Genomic DNA, 22,829 nt, shown 5'->3' on the forward strand with positions numbered 1-22,829 from the left:
TGAGACAGTTTTGGTACAATGATACTTTATTAATAGCATGCAGTATGAGACACATCTGAATGGTAGTGAGGTCTAAACTTGACTGAAGTCCACACATATCACACTATTCAGTCGGCGGTCCCTAGTCAGAGATGTCACCACAGAGCACCCTGCCAGGAGTGCAAAGGGCTGTAGGATGTGGTGGTCGGCAGGTGTCAGTGTATGTAGATGCATGTAACCAATCGTGTCATGGCAGGCATGTGTGTGAGATATAATCAGGCCCTTTCTTGAAGAGGCATTTGCACAGATGCACCTCACTGGTCCTGTCATGGTTAGCACTCAAGTGAGACACAGTTGGACTGTTTCTTGGAGAATTTGCGATGTTATCACAGGAGTAGCTTAACCAAGGTCACACAATGAAGGTAGGAGATGAGATACTGGCAGAAGTAGAGCTGTGAGTACCGGCTGTGAGTCGTGCTTCAGTAGCTCAGATGGTAGAGCACTTGCCCGCGAAAGGCAAAGGTCCCGAGTTCGAGTCTCGGTCGGGCACACAGTTTTAATCTGCCAGGAAGTTTCAAGGTCACACAAAGTGCAATATGATGTAGTAGTTGTTGCTGCTTGAATCTGGTGTGCCAGGGGTTGTGCTGTGCCATCATGTAGAAGGCCATTTTGGGATTTGCTTGTGGTTCAATGCAAGTCACACAACTCATTGATGTAGTGTACACAGCGGCCTGTAGTTCCACACAAAATTGTATGTGAAGCCAGAACAATCACACCTGGTGTGATGTGTTGGAGCACAAGGTGATGTTTGTTTTGGCTGGCATGAAGCTAACACCCTGTGGTGAGAGGGAAATGGCTCAATCAGCAGTGATCACACTGAATTGACTCATGTTTGTTTTGGCTGGCTTGAGGCTAGCACCCCGCGGAAAGAGTGTGTTGGCTTGATCAGGTTGAGTCAAGCCATCATGACTGGCCACTGTGGTGGGGATGGGGTGCTATCTCCTTTGGTGGCAGTTGGGTGAAATTGTGTTGTCTTCATTTCTTGCTGCCACACACTGTATTGGGGATGCAGTGAAGCAAATCGCTGCCATTGTTGATGATTTTGTTAACATAGTGTCGATGATGCCAAACTGTAGCATGAACTAAACTGTCCAAACACCATTCAACTGGTTGAATCACGTGCTCCAGGTAGATTGCACAGAATTGATCTGGCGTGGCTGACACACTGGAGTTAAACTGCCCATCTATTTACATAGCATGGAGCTGTCCAACACTGCATTGACTCAGAGCACTTACATGGTTATTTCATGGAGAGTGTTGGGAACATTGTTGCACAGCAATGAATATTTCAATTAAGTACTCTACGTTCAGGTAAGCCATTTCCTGAGTACTAGTGTATAGTGTAACAACAAAGTTGCACTGCACTGTTGGTTAACTGTTGTCAGCATTGGAGCAATGTTCGGAAACATTAATGGTAATGTTTACATGTGTAGTGCATTTGGTGGTGTCACTGTGGTAGGAAGAGTGGACTATGATGTGACAGGGACTGCTATCCCAATTATGTAAGAGATGGTTTCACTGTAATGATACTTTGTTAGTAGTGCACAGTACAAGGCACATCAAAATGGCAGCAAGGCCTAAACCCAACTTAAGTCCACAGACATCATAGTACTCAGTGTGTGGTCCATGGTCAGATGGTCAGAGATGTTACTTCACTGGAGTCCCCACAATGTCTTTCATGTCAAACAAGGAGAAATTTGGGAGAGAACTAATGTAGAGGAAGAATAAATAATTTGGGGCATGGTGATGTCAAAGGACTCTGAAGAACAGTTCAGCTGAATGGATGGCATGATGAAAAGAAGTTATAAGATGAACATCAATAAAAGTAAAACAAAGGCAATGGAATGTAGTTAAATTATATCAAGTGATTCTGAGGTAATTAGCTTCAGGAATGAGATACCAGGAGAACTTTTTAAGAAAAGCAGTTCTGCAAAAGAGCCATTTGTTAACACTACATTTAAGTGTTATGAAGTCTGTTCTGAAAGTATTCATCTGGACTGCAGCCTTGTATGGATCTGAAACATGTCCAATACACAATTCAGACAAGAAGAGAATAGAAGCTTTGCAAATGAAGAAGAATCATAAAGAATAAATGAGTAGATCAGAAATCTAATATGAGGTGCTGAATTGAAATTGTCCATGAAGTAACAGCAAGAAGTCTGTGTGTGTTGGGGGGGGGGGGGGGGGGTGAAAGTTGTAGACAGAGACTAAGGTTAGAGTTAAAAGGTTCAAATGGATGTGCATTGCATAGTTATGAATAGATCAAGAAGCTTGAACAAGATGAACTAGTGTGGAGTGCTGCATCAAACCAATATTAAGACTGAAGACCACAGCAAAAGCATCAACACAGAGGAATAGAGTCACTAAGTACAAATGAAAATGAATCCAGTTCTCTGCATAGATCTTGTATCTATTCTGACATAACATTCAGTGTAATTTTTCATTCTCTTCAGTTGCACATCTTTACTGTACACATTTTTTCACTTGATTCCAGTTGCCTCTTGCTCCCACTGCTTTAAAAAATTTGGAACCGAAAAGTGTTTCAAGAGGTTTTTTATTTGTGCTTCTATCAAAACAACTCCAATTACTCCTTCCTCATAAATTGGTAATAAAGTAGTCCCTTTGCACCCCAAGTAGTGTTTGAATTATTACATTTGTGGCTGCCTGTATAATGGAACACAGGAAGCAGTACTGACCATACAACATATCAATCTTAAAGGGTAATATTGAAGAAAATCCACTACCATTCCACCAGCATCCATTATGGATAAAATTAACTTGTCTATCATAAAGGTTATGGTGAATATGAAAAAAAAAACCAAATTTATAATTTTTTTCTATTTACAGCAAGTTTTGATAAATATAGCTGGAAACACTCTTTGAAATTCTGCAGGTCACTGAGATAAAAAATAAATACACAGAAAGTGTATCTACAACTTGTACAGAAATCAAGCTGGAACAAGTTAAGAAGAGAGTGAGTAAGGGATCATACAGTGGGCATCCACTTTAAGCCAAGGAGAGAGGCATGTCAGGGTAATCCATGCAGTTGTGTGAACTGCTGTGCCAAGTTGGCTTACTTGCTAATCCACCTGCCTAGTAAGTTGGAGGTCCCAGTTTGATTCCCAGCCTTGGTACCAATTTTTACTCACTGCTCTATATTCATAAAAGCTTTATTTCAATTCCATGAATAGTTTCAGGCCATTAGGTCCATGTTCAGATGGCTACACTACTTTATCACACTATCATTTTCATCAGCAATATATCCATCATGGATAGATAAAATAATTTTAAAACAAATGACACTCTAGAAACAGAAAATGAAAGCTACGATGTAATGTTTTGAAAACAGAGTGACCAAACGAAAAACTGCAAGCTTTCAGCCAGTTTTCCACAAGAAAGAAAGCCGGGTGTATTTTTAGAAAGTACTTACCTGGACTGTAGCATTGTATAGCAATGAAATGTGGACAGTAAATGTTACAGACAAGTAGAGAACAGGTATTTTGAAATGTTGTGTTACAGAAGAATGCTGAACTGAATTTAGATATTTCATTTAACTAATAATGAAGTACCATTTGATTATTAAAAGGGTACATTGATAGGATGCATCCTGTGGCATCAATGAATGTTTAATGTGATAATGGAAGGAGGTGTTGAGAATAAAAACTGTAGTAGGAGATTAAGGCTTTCATGTGGTAAGCAGGTTCAAAACAATGTAGGCTGCAACAGATCTGCAGAGAGAAAGAGGCAGGCACAGGGTCAACTAGTGCGAGGATCAGCATCAAACCGTAAGGATCAGTATCAAACCAGGCTTCAGATTAAAGACTACAACAACAGTATGTAGTCTTATTATTAGGCTAGTTTTCAGTATGTAAGAGGGTGCTTATCTCCCATCCTGAAGGTGTCAGAGAATGATACACACATTTGAAAAATGTCAAAGTATATAGATATATATAAAAACAAAGATGAGGTGACTTACCGAACAAAAGCGCTGGCAGGTCGATAGACACACAAACAAACACAAACATACACACAAAATTCAAGCTTTCGCAACAAACTGTTGCCTCATCAGGAAAGAGGGAAGGAGAGGGGAAGACGAAAGGAAGTGGGTTTTAAAGGAGAGGGTAAGGAGTCATTCCAATCCCGGGAGCGGAAAGACTTACCTTAGGGGGAAAAAAGGACAGGTATACACTCGCACACACGCACATATCCATCCACACATACAGACACAAGCAGACATATTTAAAGACAAAGAGTTTGGGCAGAGATGTCAGTCGAGGCAGAAGTGTATAGGCAAAGAAGTTGTTGAAAGACAGGTGAGGTATGAGTGGCGGCAACTTGAAATTAGCGGAGATTGAGGCCTGGTGGATGACGAGAAGAGAGGATATACTGAAGGGCAAGTTCCCATCTCCGGAGTTCGGATAGGTTGGTGTTGGTGGGAAGTATCCAGATAACCCGGACGGTGTAACACTGTGCCAAGATGTGCTGGCCGTGCACCAAGGCATGTTTAGCCACAGGGTGATCCTCATTACCAACAAACACTGTCTGCCTGTGTCCATTCATGCGAATGGACAGTTTGTTGCTGGTCATTCCCACATAGAATGCGTCACAGTGTAGGCAGGTCAGTTGGTAAATCACGTGGGTGCTTTCACACGTGGCTCTGCCTTTGATCGTGTACACCTTCCGGGTTACAGGACTGGAGTAGGTGGTGGTGGGAGGGTGCATGGGACAGGTTTTGCATCGGGGGCGGTTACAAGGATAGGAGCCAGAGGGTAGGGAAGGTGGTTTGGGGATTTCATAGGGATGAACTAACAGGTTACGAAGGTTAGGTGGACGGCGGAAAGACACTCTTGGCGGAGTGGGGAGGATTTCATGAAGGATGGATCTCATTTCAGGGCAGGATTTGAGGAAGTCGTATCCCTGCTGGAGAGCCACATTCAGAGTCTGGTCCAGTCCCGGAAAGTATCCTGTCACAAGTGGGGCACTTTTGTGGTTCTTCTGTGGGGGATTCTGGGTTTGAGGGGACGAGGAAGTGGCTCTGGTTATTTGCTTCTGTACCAGGTCGGGAGGGTAGTTGCGGGATGCGAAAGCTGTTTTCAGGTTGTTGGTGTAATGATTCAGGGATTCCGGACTGGAGCAGATTCGTTTGCCACGAAGACCTAGGCTGTAGGGAAGGGACCGTTTGATGTGGAATGGGTGGCAGCTGTCGTAATGGAGGTACTGTTGCTTGTTGGTGGGTTTGATGTGGACGGACGTGTGAAGTTGGCCATTGGACAGGTGGAGGTCAACGTCAAGGAAAGTGGCATGGGATTTGGAGTAGGACCAGGTGAAACTGATGGAACCAAAGGAGTTGAGGTTGGAGAGGAAATTCTGGAGTTGTTCTTCACTGTGAGTCCAGATCATGAAGATGTCATCAATAAATCTGTACCAAACTTTGGGTTGGCAGACTTGGGTAACCAAGAAGGCTTCCTCTAAGCGACCCATGAATAGGTTGGCGTACGAGGGGGCCATCCTGGTACCCATGGCTGTTCCCTTTAATTGTTGGTATGTCTGGCCTTCAAAAGTGAAGAAGTTGTGGGTCAGGATGAAGCTGGCTAAGGTGATGAGGAAAGAGGTTTTAGGTAGGGTGGCAGGTGATCGGCGTGAAAGGAAATGCTCCATCGCAGCGAGGCCCTGGACGTGCGGAATATTTGTGTATAAGGACGTAGCATCAACGGTTACAAGGATGGTATCCGGGGGTAACAGATTGGGTAAGGATTCCAGGCGTTCAAGGAAGTGGTTAAGGACACCAACCACTTCCTTGAACGCCTGGAATCCTTACCCAATCTGTTACCCCCGGAAACCATCCTTGTAACCGTTGATGCCATGTCCTTATACACAAATATTCCGCACGTCCAGGGCCTCGCTGCGATGGAGCATTTCCTTTCACGCCGATCACCTGCCACCCTACCTAAAACCTCTTTCCTCATCACCTTAGCCAGCTTCATCCTGACCCACAACTTCTTCACTTTTGAAGGCCAGACATACCAACAATTAAAGGGAACAGCCATGGGTACCAGGATGGCCCCCTCGTACGCCAACCTATTCATGGGTCACTTAGAGGAAGCCTTCTTGGTTACCCAAGTCTGCCAACCCAAAGTTTGGTACAGATTTATTGATGACATCTTCATGATCTGGACTCACAGTGAAGAACAACTCCAGAATTTCCTCTCCAACCTCAACTCCTTTGGTTCCATCAGTTTCACCTGGTCCTACTCCAAATCCCATGCCACTTTCCTTGACGTTGACCTCCACCTGTCCAATGGCCAACTTCACACGTCCGTCCACATCAAACCCACCAACAAGCAACAGTACCTCCATTACGACAGCTGCCACCCATTCCACATCAAACAGTCCCTTCCCTACAGCCTAGGTCTTCGTGGCAAACGAATCTGCTCCAGTCCGGAATCCCTGAATCATTACACCAACAACCTGAAAACAGCTTTCGCATCCCGCAACTACCCTCCCGACCTGGTACAGAAGCAAATAACCAGAGCCACTTCCTCGTCCCCTCAAACCCAGAATCCCCCACAGAAGAACCACAAAAGTGCCCCACTTGTGACAGGATACTTTCCGGGACTGGACCAGACTCTGAATGTGGCTCTCCAGCAGGGATACGACTTCCTCAAATCCTGCCCTGAAATGAGATCCATCCTTCATGAAATCCTCCCCACTCCGCCAAGAGTGTCTTTCCGCCGTCCACCTAACCTTCGTAACCTGTTAGTTCATCCCTATGAAATCCCCAAACCACCTTCCCTACCCTCTGGCTCCTATCCTTGTAACTGCCCCCGATGCAAAACCTGTCCCATGCACCCTCCCACCACCACCTACTCCAGTCCTGTAACCCGGAAGGTGTACACGATCAAAGGCAGAGCCACGTGTGAAAGCACCCACGTGATTTACCAACTGACCTGCCTACACTGTGACGCATTCTATGTGGGAATGACCAGCAACAAACTGTCCATTCGCATGAATGGACACAGGCAGACAGTGTTTGTTGGTAATGAGGATCACCCTGTGGCTAAACATGCCTTGGTGCACGGCCAGCACATCTTGGCACAGTGTTACACCGTCCGGGTTATCTGGATACTTCCCACCAACACCAACCTATCCGAACTCCGGAGATGGGAACTTGCCCTTCAGTATATCCTCTCTTCTCGTCATCCGCCAGGCCTCAATCTCCGCTAATTTCAAGTTGCCGCCACTCATACCTCACCTGTCTTTCAACAACTTCTTTGCCTATACACTTCTGCCTCGACTGACATCTCTGCCCAAACTCTTTGTCTTTAAATATGTCTGCTTGTGTCTGTATGTGTGGATGGATATGTGCGTGTGTGCGAGTGTATACCTTTCCTTTTTTCCCCCTAAGGTAAGTCTTTCCGCTCCCGGGATTGGAATGACTCCTTACCCTCTCCTTTAAAACCCACTTCCTTTCGTCTTCCCCTCTCCTTCCCTCTTTCCTGATGAGGCAACAGTTTGTTGCGAAAGCTTGAATTTTGTGTGTATGTTTGTGTTTGTTTGTGTGTCTATCGACCTGCCAGCGCTTTTGTTCGGTAAGTCACCTCATCTTTGTTATTATATATAATTTTTCCCACGTGGAATGTTTCTTTCCATTATATTAAAGTATATAGATAGAAATAAAAGGCAGCATATGCAGAAATAATTACTCTCAATCAGTAAATTAAAGTAACCACAATAAATCATTTAAAAGTATGACTCAGTCATTATTCATTTTAGGTAAAGAATACATTATGGGAAGGTGGAGTAAGAGGAGCTGGCCTCATATGGAGTCCACTACTCTCCAAGCCTAAACGTGTGTCAACTCACATGATGCACATCACTGATTGGTTGCCTACTCTGTATGCAGCTGCAGGAGGAGATGTTTCGTAAGTTTCTATCTATTTTATTTATTTTCATTTATTTACTTATGTTTATTTGATCAATAAACAATATACGTTATATGGGTCAAATCAAATATGTTGTGATGGAAGTTGGCAATTTCAGTGTTCTGAGGAGCCAAATGTTACATCCTCATCACTAATGATAAATGGTTGGAAGGTACCCAAAAGGATCTCTCATCATAGATATATGGATAGCCAAACAAAAGATTAGTTGCCACAAGTGCACTTTAAATAAATATACTTTGCTCAATTTGTTACTGAAGAGCTGCTACACTGTTAAACCTGTGAAACCTCTGGACAGCATTATTTACATCCAAATTGACTTTTATTTCCAGATTTTCTGTGTCATTATCTATGAATAGTGTTGTATCATCTTCATAAATAGCTATACTGCCATTATTAACAATGTCTGAGTTGTGATTTATGTACAAAAAGAGAAGCAAGTTGTGAATAGTGAAAAGTCACTGAAGGAGATGTTATAGTAATTAACAAGGGTTTCATTACATGATCCAGGAACAGACAATAGCACAGAAACTTTTTGTAAGTTACTTCAGACAATATTATTATGATAATGGAAGAGCCTGGTGGAACACAAATGGTAGAAATGATCTCGCACTTCCCATATGCTTAAAATCATGCAGGGATATCAGCAGTGAATAAAATCATCTCTCCAGTCCAGTAAATGGAGTAAACAGTTTTCGATAATAAAGTGAAAATGAATAAAGTTACACTTCAGTTAAAGCACATTGTCACAGAATACTTTAGTGATGATTTACATATAAGAAGTTCTGTTATCAATGTACAAAGAAGTCTGAGTGACAGTTTCTCCCTGACTGAATACAGGCAACTTATTGAACTCAGATATGTCTGACTGTTGACTGCCTGTGGCATTGTTCATAGTGACTGTTTACAGACTTGCATAGGAAGAGTTTTACACAACGTTGAAATACAGAGCTATTGCATTTTTAATAACAGCATAAAAGGCAGGAACTGTAAGCAACACTTTCACGCTTTTGATGATGAAGTTATTTTGATAAACCAGTAGCAGTATATTCTTTATATGCATTTTGTACTGGGTAGTTTTGTTGTAAGCTAACTTTTCAGTGCACCCTTTTATCCCCATGTGTTATGAAATCGGGCCAATAAATTTCCAGAAACCCAATTTTATGCTTGAAATATTTCTCTATGGTAACTAACATGTTTTCTGTAATAAAACTATATGTAACTGAGTAGAGAAAAAGAATGATTAAAAGACAATAATGTCAGACATGTAAATTTAGACTTTCTGAGCTTTTACTATTGGTGAAAATCTCAGATTCCTGCTGAGTTGTACCATTAAGAGATCACTGGAAAATTATGAGCATAACATTCATTGAAATGTCATGGTACCTTAATGCTACCACCTGCCCACAAACCCAAGAGCTTTTCATAGTATCAGGGCATTTGTGAAAGGCTTGTGTTCTGAAATTTGAATGAATAAGTAACAGAATTTTTGAGTAGTAATAGTTACCAAGTTATAAGATTAAAAGAAGAAACAAAATATTCTTTATACCACATAGAAATAGGGCTTTCAAATTAGATAGGTCAGTCCTAAAACAAGGAGAAGAGGGGGAGGGGGGAGCAGTTGGATTTTTAAGCACTCATGGTTTTCATGAGTCTTCATCTGCTTTGTTCACTGTAGTGTGGTTAGGCCTCATCTTTTATGAACGGTTCTGATCCGATATTATTTTTGATCAAATCAGTGCATTATCAAAATAACACCCAAAATTTCAGGACAAACTGTTAAAAACTAGGACTCAGCAGAATCACAGTTATCATGGGTTTAACAATAATAACATATTTTCACATAATCTATCATGCCACTGATGAGAAGTTAACAGCAGTTTTGCACATACTGACTGTTTGGACTCATTGGTACTTGAGTAGTAAATTTTAGTGGTGAATTGAATTGAACTGAATTTTGTTTGATGCTGTATGATTACTTGGTGTACAGTAATGTACATGTAATACAGGGCATGCCATAAACAAAAAATAATCATTACCATGTGTTTCTTAAACATTTTGACTATATTCTAACATCTTTGATTATAAATAGAATGTGATAACTACCCCTACACTGTAAAGTTCCTTTTTCACAACATAGTCTTTGAGTTTGGAAATTTGGGATCATGTACACTATCATGTAGGTTTTTAGACAGTCTTATTAATAATGTGATACCTGAGTACTGGGGTCCTTTCTCAAACACTGTCAGCTGGTGGGGTATGCTTTGTAGATCATTCTTCCAGTGTGTTGTCGGTGTGTACACTAGCATTTGTAATACAGTCTGCACATAATTTTTGAGGTGTACTGTTGCTTTTTATATGAGCAATGATGTAAAAGTTAAGAGTCCTAGATTTTTGAAGCATATTCTGGAAGGTCCCAAGTTTGAGTCTCGGTCCGGCACACAGTTTTAATCTGCCAGGACATTTCATATCAGCACACACTCCACTGCCAAGTGAAAATCTCATTCTGGCATATTCTGCATGGTTATTCTTAAAATGTTCCTGTGCACACAATTTGTTTATCTGCACACTGCGGTAGCTGCTTCATTATGAATATGATGGACCTGAGTCCATGCTGTTTCCATTTCAGCTCATTTCTGAGGCAATACCTAGGATTCTAGTGGATTCTACTGCTTGCAGCCTTGTGTCATTCACCTATAAATCCATGTATACAGCCATTTATTTGTTTCAAAATGTTGTTTTTTATGTTTATAACCAGTCCATTTTCCAAGAGCCCTTGGGCTATGAAGTTAGCAGAAATGTATGCTCTTTTCTCAAGCTGTTCCTTATTTTGGTCACTGTTCGATATTGTCATGTCATCTGCATACAACATTTTCTTCTCTTTCTCTTCAACAGCCATGTCATTAACTAACAGATTAAATATTAATGGCCCCATTACTGATCCCTGTGGCAATCCATATTTGATGGCTCTGGTTTCTGACTGGTATGTGTTCCCTGAGCCGTGGTAAAAATTGCTGTTTAGAAGAGCACACCACAGTGCGTTGTGTGAACCAGTCGCCCTCCGTTTCTGGCGGTGGGGCCGCTGTGGCAATCGCAGCTTTGGTGTCTCCCTCTAGTGGGAAAGGGGAAAGGTTGCCTGTTCACGTGCATTTAAGGGGCGCTATGAGCTCGCCAGTTGGTCAGTCTGGGTGAGTCTGGAGTCAGTCTGGGGTCAGTCTCTCGTCCCCAGCTTGCCAGTCTGTCTCTCGTCCGAATTTGTAGAGCAGTGAGAGAACTCAACGAGTGGTCGCCCGGTCGGGGGCTTAGTTCCTGCATCTGAGTCTGCAATTTAGGCCTCCAGTCTGCTCGAGTTGCTCAGGCAATGGTCATTGGCGGTTGGATCAATCGGTTGGTCGGTCGTGCACAGGGACACAAGATGACTTGTCTACCTTGAGTGTCGGCGCATGTGAGGTCACCACGTGAGTCCAGTGGGCCGTATAGCGAAGGGTAGTAACTTCGTGGCCGTCACGAGAGCAACAGGAGTCAACCCACGACATCAGTCTGGCCAGTGCAAGCTGTGACGCTGTGAGACGGGAGATCGGCGCGCCATCCTGCGTCCGTTGAAGCGGCTGACAGCGGACAGTTTGGGAGAGTGATTTGGGGGTGCTACGCCAGGTCTTCTCAAGAAATCGCAGTTTATTAGAAGTTAAGTGATTGGTGATATGTTGTTTGATTTACTCTTGTTAACTTCTACTTGTTTTCTTGGTGAGGTCACCAGCCATTTTGCTTTGTGGTCGTCCCACCATTCTTCTCCGTTTACCTACCCACAGGAAGGTGGTTATTTATGAATTGGGTGGTCTGTTTTTCCCCTTGTGGAGTAGGAGTGGGTTAGAGCAACCTGCGGTTCGGGTTGTTCGGTAATCTCCCTATCAATCTGCCGTACGTTAATAGCTGCCTCTGTCATATTTGTCAGATTCGGTGTGTTAACAGATTTATTGCTTGAAGTGTAATGGCCTAATTCCTGAAGTATGTTTTTATCTTGCCTATCATGTTGAGAGGCAGTATATGTGTACTGTAGAGAATGTTTGGCCAACCTTGTATAATTTTATGTAAGATTGCATTTCATGGGCTTTTATTTAAATGGTCATTTTAGTATATAAAGTTGCCACCCTTCCACCGTAAGACTTTTCTTAGAAATTAAAGTCAAGTTGCACCTTCAGTGGCAAGTTAATCTTTTAATTTTAGTGTTTTGTATCATTTCCATCCCTCCTATGGGGTGCATAGTGTGTGTGCTTGTGTGAATTGTTAAAACTTTTACTTTAACGTAATCTGGTGTGTTGCAGATTTGCACCTGTGTAGTCTTTCAGAGGTTGCTGTGAGCCCTGGCAACTACTTCCACACTCACATAGTGTGATTAAATGTGTTAATGTTCTTGATGAATCGCTAGTAAATAAAGTAAATTCTTAAGAAAAAGTAAATTCATGGTTCATTCCCTGTTGATACGTACTGTTTATTGTTGCATAAGTATAACAGTATCCTCGCTCCTGCTTGTCATCAAATGCCACAGTTTTCCAATTTTTGTATGAGTATTTCGTGATCAGTGGTCCTGACACTTTGGACAGATCCAGAAACATTTCCAATGCGATTTTTTTTCCTCATCTAAGTACTGTATAATGTAATCTGCCACACTGCCAGTTGCTGATTCTGTAGATATACCCTTTCTGAAATAATGCTGTGACAGCACAAGAAAATTACCTTCAGTTAATCAACTATAGTATTATACATAAGCTTTTCCAGAATTTCTGAGAAACCTGATACAAGTGAAACTGGCCTATAGTTGTTGGGATTGTTCTTATCCCATTTCTTGTGCACTGGCATTACTTTGCTTACCTTTGGCTTGTTTGGAAAATTTTCATCTCTGGATGAACAGTTTGCTTTGTCCAATAATGATGTGATTATTTGTTCATTTATCAGCTTTATTATTTGATCTGATATTTCAACATCTCCAGTTGATTTCTTGGACTTCACTTTCTGTATGGTATCCTTCACTTCATCTTATGTTATTGGCTTCAAGGAGATGGATTTTCTTGTCTCTTTACTTCAGGGAATGTTACATTAAGACCACTATTAACTGTTATAATAAATACTTCATACTTTTCATTTACATTCTACAGTTGTAGGGTTTCATTACAGGTTTCTCCACTTAATATTCTTCTAAAACTGAGCGAGGTGGCGCAGTGGTAGCACACTGGACTCGCATTCGGGAGGACGATGGTTCAATCCTGCATCCGGCCATCCTGATTTAGGTTTTCCGTGATTTCCCTAAATCGCTCCAGGCAAATGCTGGGATGATTCCTTTGAAAGGGCATGGCCGACTTCCTTCCCCATCCTTCCCTAATCCGATGAGACCGATGACCTCGCTGTTTGGTCTCTTCCCCCAAACAACCCCTACACTCTTCTAAAGATGTAACTATTTTGCTCATTGATGATCCTGATTTGTTTGGTTGTTTATTTTTGTTCGGATACTACATCATTTAATGACGTAGTATAAGAATTGACTACATGTGACTCATAGTTACACCTACTGATATTAGCAATGATGTTGTCAATAAGAGTCTGACTTTGAGAAGTTGCTCTTCTTGGCGCAGATAATGTTGTCTCCATGTTAATCTGTAATAACAGTTCTTATCATGAAGTCTTCACACATATCAATGTTTCCCTTTACATTCACTACTAGCAAGTTTGATTTTTTTTTTCAGAAAGATGTTAATCTTGCCACTTGTGATCTGTACACACAATACAATGTAAAGTCATCTGTCACTATACCAGTAATTTCAAAGTCTTATTCTTCAGCTATATGTAATCTTACACCTTTACTGTTTATAGGCTGCAGTAGATTTCCTGTTTTAATATACATAAACAATCCACCACCTTTATGCCAGATCTACAGGTATAACTGGATAAGATAGAGTTCTTTATTGTCAGGTTATTTACTTGACTTTCAGTTAGCCCATATTCACTAATGCATAGTATATCTGGTTCTATTTTCTTGTTATCACTGTATTAAATATTCTGATGCAGTAGTTTTATATAATTTTTCTTTTACTGCCTTACATTTTGTGAGACATATTATGTAGTGCCTCCTTTTTGTGTGGTGTGTATAATTTTGCCTTTTCACCAAGGGTATTTGCTTTTCCACTCCCATCAGGCCATATTAGTTTTCCTTGCTTCCTTGATTAAGAAGACATTTGTAAAAATTCTGCTGGGCGTTTGAGTTGGAGACCTCAGTCTTTTTAAAGGCATGCCATCCTTTCCTAGGAGTTTTCACATAGAAACTAGTTTGGGACTATGAAAACCTTGAAGATTATCACATTGTTTTTTGATGGCACAATTTATTTTGGAGACTCACTGAACTTCTTTTCTGATACCAATAAGTATCAGCCAGGATCATGCATAGACACTTTCTGCCAAATGACTCTGTTTCTTATTTTGTTATTCCATCGAGTATACAGACACCTCTCTTAATATGTTTGTTTTCTGAAACCAGTCTTGTAGCTGCTTGTTTTTCATTTACCATATTTTTAAAATGTTTGTTGCATTGTAATTCTCAGTTGCCCATCAATTTTGCAGCTGGAAACAGTGATATTTTTCAGCAATGAGTCACCAATTATTAGAAACCAATTTTCACTCCCTTGCATAGTTGTGGTCTTGTCTTGTCTTTTACTGTATGTCACCATCTTCCATTTATATTTATCTACAGATGTTTGTCTTGTTGAGTTTTTCATGAAATCATCATTGGAAACACTGGACGTGTTGCTGTTTTTGAAGTTTGTACGTGCATTCATATTTTTGTGGTCATGTTGTTTTTCTGTTTGATGGATTTTACACACACACACACACACACACACACACACACACACACACAACACAGGACTGCTTTTCTCATACTAATCTATCATTTTCTTTTGTTATAGTCAATATTTTTGATTTTAATGCCTCAGTGTTATTTCTTGTTTTCTGAATTCCCTGCACTTACAAGGTGAGCCATTTCATCATTTAAACAGCCATAGCATGTCGACAGAAAATCATCATTGATGAATTTTAGGTTTACTTTCATGCACTTTTTGTGTAGCCAGTAGTTACACGTGACACACAAAACACCTTTCAATACTTACTATTCACATTCTCTCCACAAAGAAATGTTTATTTCTTGCTTTTTTAATGAGAGCAAAGTGTCACTGTATTTTTCCTGCTGATGCCATCTTGCAGACATGTGTATTTGCTTTAGATGATTATTTTTATTATGTAAGCTCATACAAGGGAGACTAACGAATGAAGTTTTTATTACTGTCACAGCTTTTACTGTTTTTAACTTGTCTGTTTTTGTCCTCTGCCCACAATGCTTTAATCACTGAAAATACTCCTTTCAATAAACAGAAAGGTTTAGGTGTTTGTTTTTCGCGTGTGCTGTTCAGGAGTGGAATGGTAGAGAGATAGTATGATTGTGGTTCGATGAACCCTCTGCCAAGCACTTAAATGTGAATTGCAGAGTAATCATGTAGATGTAGATGAAGTGAAAATTCAATCAAGCTTCTAAAATATTTTCATTACACTCTCTCATTGTGAGAAAGAGTAAAAGTTTCCTGCCATTTTATCTATATTCCATTCCAGCAGTTTATCATCACACTATTTACTAATACAACAGTACTTATTAAGCAGTTCTTCCTGGACGGAACAACACACAAAATATGGGAAAGGCAACCACTCACTTATAGCTGACTATTGTGTGAAGCATAGAAACATGTAACAGAAAACAGTATTCACACTAGCTTTTGAGCACTTGTGGTTTTTCTAGTAACAGTACACACATTCCCACACACAGCTACACAGTCACCCAAATGAACATTCCCACAGTCATGATGAGACTAATTATTGATTATCAATCACTGAAAGCAGTTGCTTGGGCTAATGGAGGTGGTCAGGGGTGGAGAAGAATATACAAGACAAGGAGGCAGCAGCAAGATAAGGCAAGGCAGGTCTTTCTACAGATGACTCAGTGGCTGCATAGCAAGCTGAAAGGAGTTCAGAGGGTACAGAAATAAGAGATAGAGGGAGAAGGGGGAGAGTGGGAGCGAGGGAGGGAGGAGAGAAAATGAGAGGAAGGTAAACGGCCCACATAATGAAACAGCTTCTGAAATAATTTCTGTTGTGGTGTGTATGTTCAGCAACTTGATGGTGAAGTTTGTAGCTTGCCGCAGGTTAGCAGTGACCGTTCACATGAGTAGATGGTTGTTTATCACTATGCCCAAACAGAATGTTGTGCAGTAATTACAGCATAGCTGATATATAACATGCCTGCTTTCACACATAGTCATGCCTTTTAATGGGTAGGAAATGCCTGCAACTTGACTGCAGTAGGAGGCAGTGCATGGGTTCGTGGGACAGACTTGCACCTGGGCTCACCACAAGGGTCTTATCCACAGGGTGCAGGATTGGAAGCAAGATTGGAATAGAGGTGTACCCACTCAATCTACAGAAGATCCTTGTCCACAAGTCTGTTTCCCAAATTTTTCATTTGTGAATTTCATAAACTTTTCAGCCTACAGTTATTGCATCCTAGAGATGGACTACAGATATTACTCACATTCACACTGAATCTTTAATCAAATTCTACATTATTTACTATTTCACTGTCCAGAATTGGTGCTTGATTGATTTTCAGTTTTGAACAACATAAAATGAAAGAGAAAAAGGAAAAGAAATTTCACATGAGCTAAACTCTACAGTCAGTACCAAGGTATAAGAATAATATGTGTAAAACAGAGTACTTAACTTTTGTTCTCTGTGATGATGAGGTCCAGGTTAAATTCAGTTACAAACTTTGTTTCTTTCCTTGTCCTTTGTGGATTTGTTTCCTCAGCTAGTAATGTAGCATTTTACATCCGTAACTGCTTCCTTTGATCTTGCCACAATAGAACAAAGTTATTATGATGGATGCAGCTCTAAAATTAAAAATTTGTTAAAATGCCAGTTTTAATATTTTCAGATGGATCCCAGTTCTGACCACTGGTTGAAATGTGAACTTGTCATGTTTCCTTAACTTCAAGGCTGCAGTTGATCTTGAACACTGAGTGTACATCAGTTATTCCAAAATCAGTTAGTTGTTTAACAAAATTTGTTGCCTGCAGTTCTTCATCCAAGCATCTCAAAACTTTTGTCTTTGTAACCTGACTCTCTGAACATCATGTGACCACTGGTATAGAACTTTTAAGTGTTACAGGGTTTAGGTTAGCATCTCACTTTTGTAGATCAGAAATGGAGAAAGGAGGAGTTGCCACATTCATCAGGAACTGTCATAAATTTAAGAGCATAGACATTCATAAATTTTGCCTAGAACAGCATATGGAAGCATGTGCAACAGAATTAGATTTTCACAAAAAATCTTTCATAATATTAAGTGTATATCGAGCACCTGCAGGTAACTTTAATCTGTTTGTAAACCACCTTGAAGCTGTACTGGCCCATTTAATAACCAAAAACAAAGAAATAGTGGTTGCTGGTGATTTCAATGTAGATTTCCTTAAAGACTCTCCGAATAAGAACTTATTTGAGTTAGTAACACTATCATTCAACTTAATTCCCACAGTAAAGTTCCCCACTAGGATAGCCACTTGCTCACAAACAGCCATTGATAATATCTTTATAGAAAAGTCCAATGAACAAAATTATATTACAAAACCAATAGCCAATGGCCTCTCAGACCATGACATGCAGTTCCTTCTGTTAAATGTTAATACTGAACAGGATATAAAATCTGTTAAATCTGAGCTCAAGAGGGTAATCAGTAAGACAAAAATTGATTATTTTAGGACACTCCTCAGAGACATTCACTGGACTGATGTTTACAGTGCTCATGGCATGAATGAAAAATATAACATTTTTGCTAATAAAGTGCTTACCTTATTTGAACACTGCTTTCCCCCAAAACTTACCAAGGTTAGAGGAAAATCTACAAAGAAGCCATGGATTACTCGAGGAATAAGGGTATCTTGTAAAACAAAAAGAAAACTGTATCTGTCAATCCGAAACATTTCCAATGTTGATGCTATAGCACATTATAAGAAATACTGCAAAATATTAAAGACTGTAATATGGATGTCAAAGCAAATATATTACAAGGAAAAGATAGTCATATCAGATAACAAAATAAAGACAATATGGGATATAGTGAAGGAGGAGACCGGTAGGACCAGACATGAAGAGGAACAAATAGCATTAAGAGTAAATGATACATTGGTGACAGATGTGTATAGTGTTGCAGAACTTTTTAACAAACATTTTATAACTGTTACTGAAAAGATGGGGTTGTCAGGTTCGGTAGATGCTGCTATGGATTACCTTAGACCAGACATTTCAAGTAATTTCCATAATATGAATTTGACCCTCACTACCCCAACAGAAATAATGTCCATCATAAAATCTTTAAAATCAAAAACATCTAGTGGGTATGATGAAATATCAACAAAGTTAATTAAAGAATGTGATTCTGAGCTAAGTAACATATTAAGCTATCTGTGTAACCAGTCGTTTATCAGTGGAATATTTCCTGAATGGCTGAAATATGCTGAAGTTAAGCCATTAAGCCACTGTTTAAGAAGGGAGATAAAGAAATAGCATCAAATTTCCGTCCAATTTCACTGTTACCAGCATTCTCAAAAATTTTCGAAAAAGTAATGTACCGTCGTCTTTATAACCATCTTATCTCAAATAACATACTGTCAAAGTCACAGTTTGGATTTCTAAAAGGTTCTGATATTGAGAAGGCTATCTTCACTTACAGTGAAAATGTGCTTCATTCATTAGACAAAAAATTGCAGGCAACTGGTATATTTTGTGATCTATCAAAGGCATTTGACTGTGTAAATCACAATATCCTTTTAAGTAAACTAGAATATTATAGTGTAACAGGAAATGCTGCAAAATGGTTCAAATCTTATATCTCTGGCAGGAAACAAAGGGTGTTATTAGGAAAGAGCTTGATACATGTCTATCAGGCATCATCCAACTGGGAACTAATTACATGTGGGGTCCCACAAGGTTCCATTTTGGGGCCCTTACTTTTTCTTGTGTATATCAATGACCTTTCATCAGTAACATTACCAGATGCCAAGTTTGTTTTGTTTGCCGATGATACAAACATTGCAATAAATAGCAAATCAAGTGTAGTCTTAGAAAGATCAGCCAATAAAATATTTGTGGACATTAATCACTGGTTCCTAGCCAATTCTTTGTCACTAAACTTTGAAAAAACACACTACATGCAGTTCAGAACTTGTAAGGGGTGTCCCAAGAGTATATGTCTAACATATGATGACAAGAAGATAGAAGAAGTGGACAGTGTTAAATTCTTGGGATTACAGCTTGATAATAAATTCAATTGGGAGGAGCACACCACAGAACTGCTGAAGCGTCTTAACAAATCTCTGTTTGCAATGCGAATTTTGTCAGACGTAGGGGATATAAAAATGAAAAAGCTGGCATACTATGCTTACTTTCATTCCATAATGTCATATGGGATTATTTTTTGGGGTAATTCATCAAGCCAAGCTAAAGTTTTCCGGGCACAAAAACGTGCAGTAAGAATTATATGTGGTGTGAACTCAAGAACATCCTGCAGAAGCCTGTTTAGGGAACTAGGGATACTAACTACAGCTTCCCAGTATATTTATTCCTTAATGAAATTTGTCATTAAAAATATATCACTTTTTCAAACCAACAGCTCAATTCATGGAATCAATACTAGAAATAAGAATAATCTTCACAAGAATTTAAAGTCACTTAGTCTTGTACAAAAAGGTGTGCATTATTCAGGAACACACATTTTCAATAACTTGCCAGCAGCCATAAAAAGCTTAACAACCAATGAAATTCAGTTTAAGAGAAGCCTAAAGGATTTATTGGTGGCCAACTCCTTCTACTCCATTGATGAATTTCTTAGTAAAACCAACTGATTTGTATATAAGTACAACATAACTTCTGCACAATTTCAGTGCAGTAATGTGTTCACTGAAAATTTGTGTGTGTGTGTGTGTGTGTGTGTGTGTGTGTGTGTGTGTAAGTATAATCGAACTTCTGCACCATTTCAGTGCAGTAATGTGTTCATTGTAAATAAGTATTACAGTAGTTGTATTACATGTTTATTACCTTATAAATAAATAAAAAACGTTTTTTATTTTAAATTCAGTGCATTAGTATTTGTAAAATGACTCTTAGTGTTCATTAAAAATGACGATCATTCCACTTGGGACCTGTGGAATGGTACATTAGCTTATTTGTTTTAGTTGTAAATATTTGTCATGTATTGTTGTTTTTCTGACATGTTCCACATCCAGGAGGACCTCCTCACTACGGATCAATTGGAATGAAAGTAAATCTAATCTAATCTAATCTAACTAAATATGTAATAAACAGCTCAACACATCTGACTGAAATCATCCAATATATTCAAGAATTCAACTGGTAAAAAAACTGGGACAAGAATGACTTACAAAAACTGGGACAAGACTGAGGCAACATGGATTCTGCCTTGTAGCTTATACAGGGTGAGGCAGCTAAGTCATAACACACCTCGTATCTCCCCAACCATAATAGATACAAAGATGCTGTTTGAAAAGTGAATTACAGGGACAGGGGCTACTTAAATACATCACATTTCATGTTTGTGCTATTTTCTTTTTCAGAGATATGAAGCCATCTTTGTTGTTTTCTTTTTAAATGGAACCCTATGTTAAATTTTAGCATAACATGATGGGCTTAAAAAGACGGTTTCAAATATGTGTGTATCATAATATTTAGACAAATGGTTTTTGAGACACAGATATGTTCTTGTATTGTGTTCATCCTTCAAAGTGGCTTCTTGATAACGCCGCAAGGTGACCCATGAGGTAGCTGCAGAGAAGGGTATAAATGTGCTGCTGGGGCAATGAGACATCTCATTTCCATCACAGTTTCTTGGAGCAGACATATACACCAATGAAGAAAAGTTAGATATGCTTATAGTGCATGGTGAAAGCAGAAGAAATGTTAGAGCAATAAAGCGGTATGGAGAGCTGTATCCTGATCGTGAGCTTCCTATGCGCCAGCTTCTTGCACGTATTTGCAAGAAACTACTTGAGTCAGGATCATGGAACACCATGCAGAGGAGAAGGCAACTGGCAAGGTACATGAAGAGGGCATTCTAGTGTTGGTGCATATTGACCATAATGACCCTACTGTTTTGTCATGACTTATTGCCTCGGAATGTGTTATAAGTAAGAGAAGTGTTCTACGCATATTGCACCGGCATAGATTTCACCAGTTTCACCTCTCATTGTATCAAGCACTCTCCGGTGTGGATTTCAAATGGAGCCAGGAATTCTGCCAGTTTGCTCTGCAGCGCCTACAAGATGATCCAATGTTTTTTCGATGGGTGCTTTTTACTGATGAAGCGACTTTCACCAACCACGCTAATGTGAATTTGCATAATATGCATCGCTGGTCAATAGAGAACTCTAATTGGCTCCGACAGGTACAGCATCAGCAACCGTGGAGTGTTAACATGTGGTGCAGCATCGTCGGAAATGTCATTGTGGGGCCGTACGTCATTCCAGGTATACTAAATGGCAATAACTATGCACAGCTCCTGCAAAATGTTCTGCCCATTTTGCTGGTAGAAGTACCACTAATTACGTGTCAGTGCATGTGGTTCCAACATGATGGCTGTCCTTCCCACTCTTCCCGTATGGCTACAGCACTGTTAAATGAAAAGTTCCCGGATTGTTGGATAGGACGACGTGCTGAAGTGAAGCGGCCAGCCCGGTCTCCTGATTTGTCCCCTCTTGATTTTTTTCTGTGGGGAGCAATCAAACATAAAGTGAATGCTCAAATACCACCTATGACAGACTATATGAAGCAACATATCATCAAAGCATGAGCTGATATCTCACGTGACACCCTCGCAGCCATTCACAAATCATTTGAACGGTGACCACAAGTGTGCATTACAGCAGAGGGGAAGCATTTTGAGCACATGCGTCAGTAAAGTTTTGCATTATGTACAGTACGTATTTTGCATCTTCATGTGTATTTACTTTGTATTGTGATCAATAGTAAATATTGTTAAACAAAAAACAAATACGTATGAAATAATTGTGATCAATAAGGGCCTCCTCATTTACATTTGTATTTCTGTTACTTAAAATGTATTAACATTTTGTGGTATTTTAATACTGTATGTTGTCTACTATTTTGGTATCACAGTTGTCAAATAACTCAATAATATTTGCGTGACATCATCAGTTAATTTTTGCGCAAAATATCACAGTACGTATTACTATTGTCGGGTATATGAGTGTGTTTGTGTAAGAACAGACTCACGATGTCTGCCATGTACTCTACACAACAGGAAAAGTCACATTGGACAACGCCGCTACGAAGGATGAACACGATCCAAGAACATATCTGTGTCTCAAAAACTATTCACCTAAATATTATGATGTACACATATTTCAAACTGAAGCCCATCATGTTATGCTAAAATTCAACAGAGGGTTCCATTTTAAAAAACCAAAGATGGCCTCATATCTCTGTAATGAAAAATAGCACAAACATGAAATGTGATATATTAAAGTAGTCCCTGTCCCTACAATTCACTGTCCAAACACCATCTTTGTATCTATTATGGTTGGGGAGATACCAGGGGTGTTTTGACTTAGATGCCTCACCCTGTATAATAATTTAACAGTCATAATCACAATTGGCATCTACGGCTACATATATATTCCGCAAGCCACTGTATGGTGCATGGTGGAGGGTACCCTGTATCACTATCAA

At 39.8% G+C, this 22,829-nt stretch overlaps 1 protein-coding gene across 1 annotated transcript in view; it reads left to right on the top strand.

Annotated features, from left to right (window-relative positions):
- Positions 1-22,829, top strand: part of LOC126473448 (arylsulfatase B-like) — a 332,111-nt gene that overhangs the window by 283,067 nt on the left and 26,215 nt on the right. The window contains exon 8 of the mRNA XM_050100501.1: positions 7,813-7,961. Within this exon, the coding sequence (XP_049956458.1) occupies positions 7,813-7,961 (149 nt within the window). The remainder of the gene's footprint in view (positions 1-7,812; positions 7,962-22,829) is intronic.

This window comes from Schistocerca serialis, chromosome 4 (assembly GCF_023864345.2).
Source record: "Schistocerca serialis cubense isolate TAMUIC-IGC-003099 chromosome 4, iqSchSeri2.2, whole genome shotgun sequence".
In the NCBI taxonomy this organism is placed as follows: domain Eukaryota; kingdom Metazoa; phylum Arthropoda; class Insecta; order Orthoptera; family Acrididae; genus Schistocerca; species Schistocerca serialis.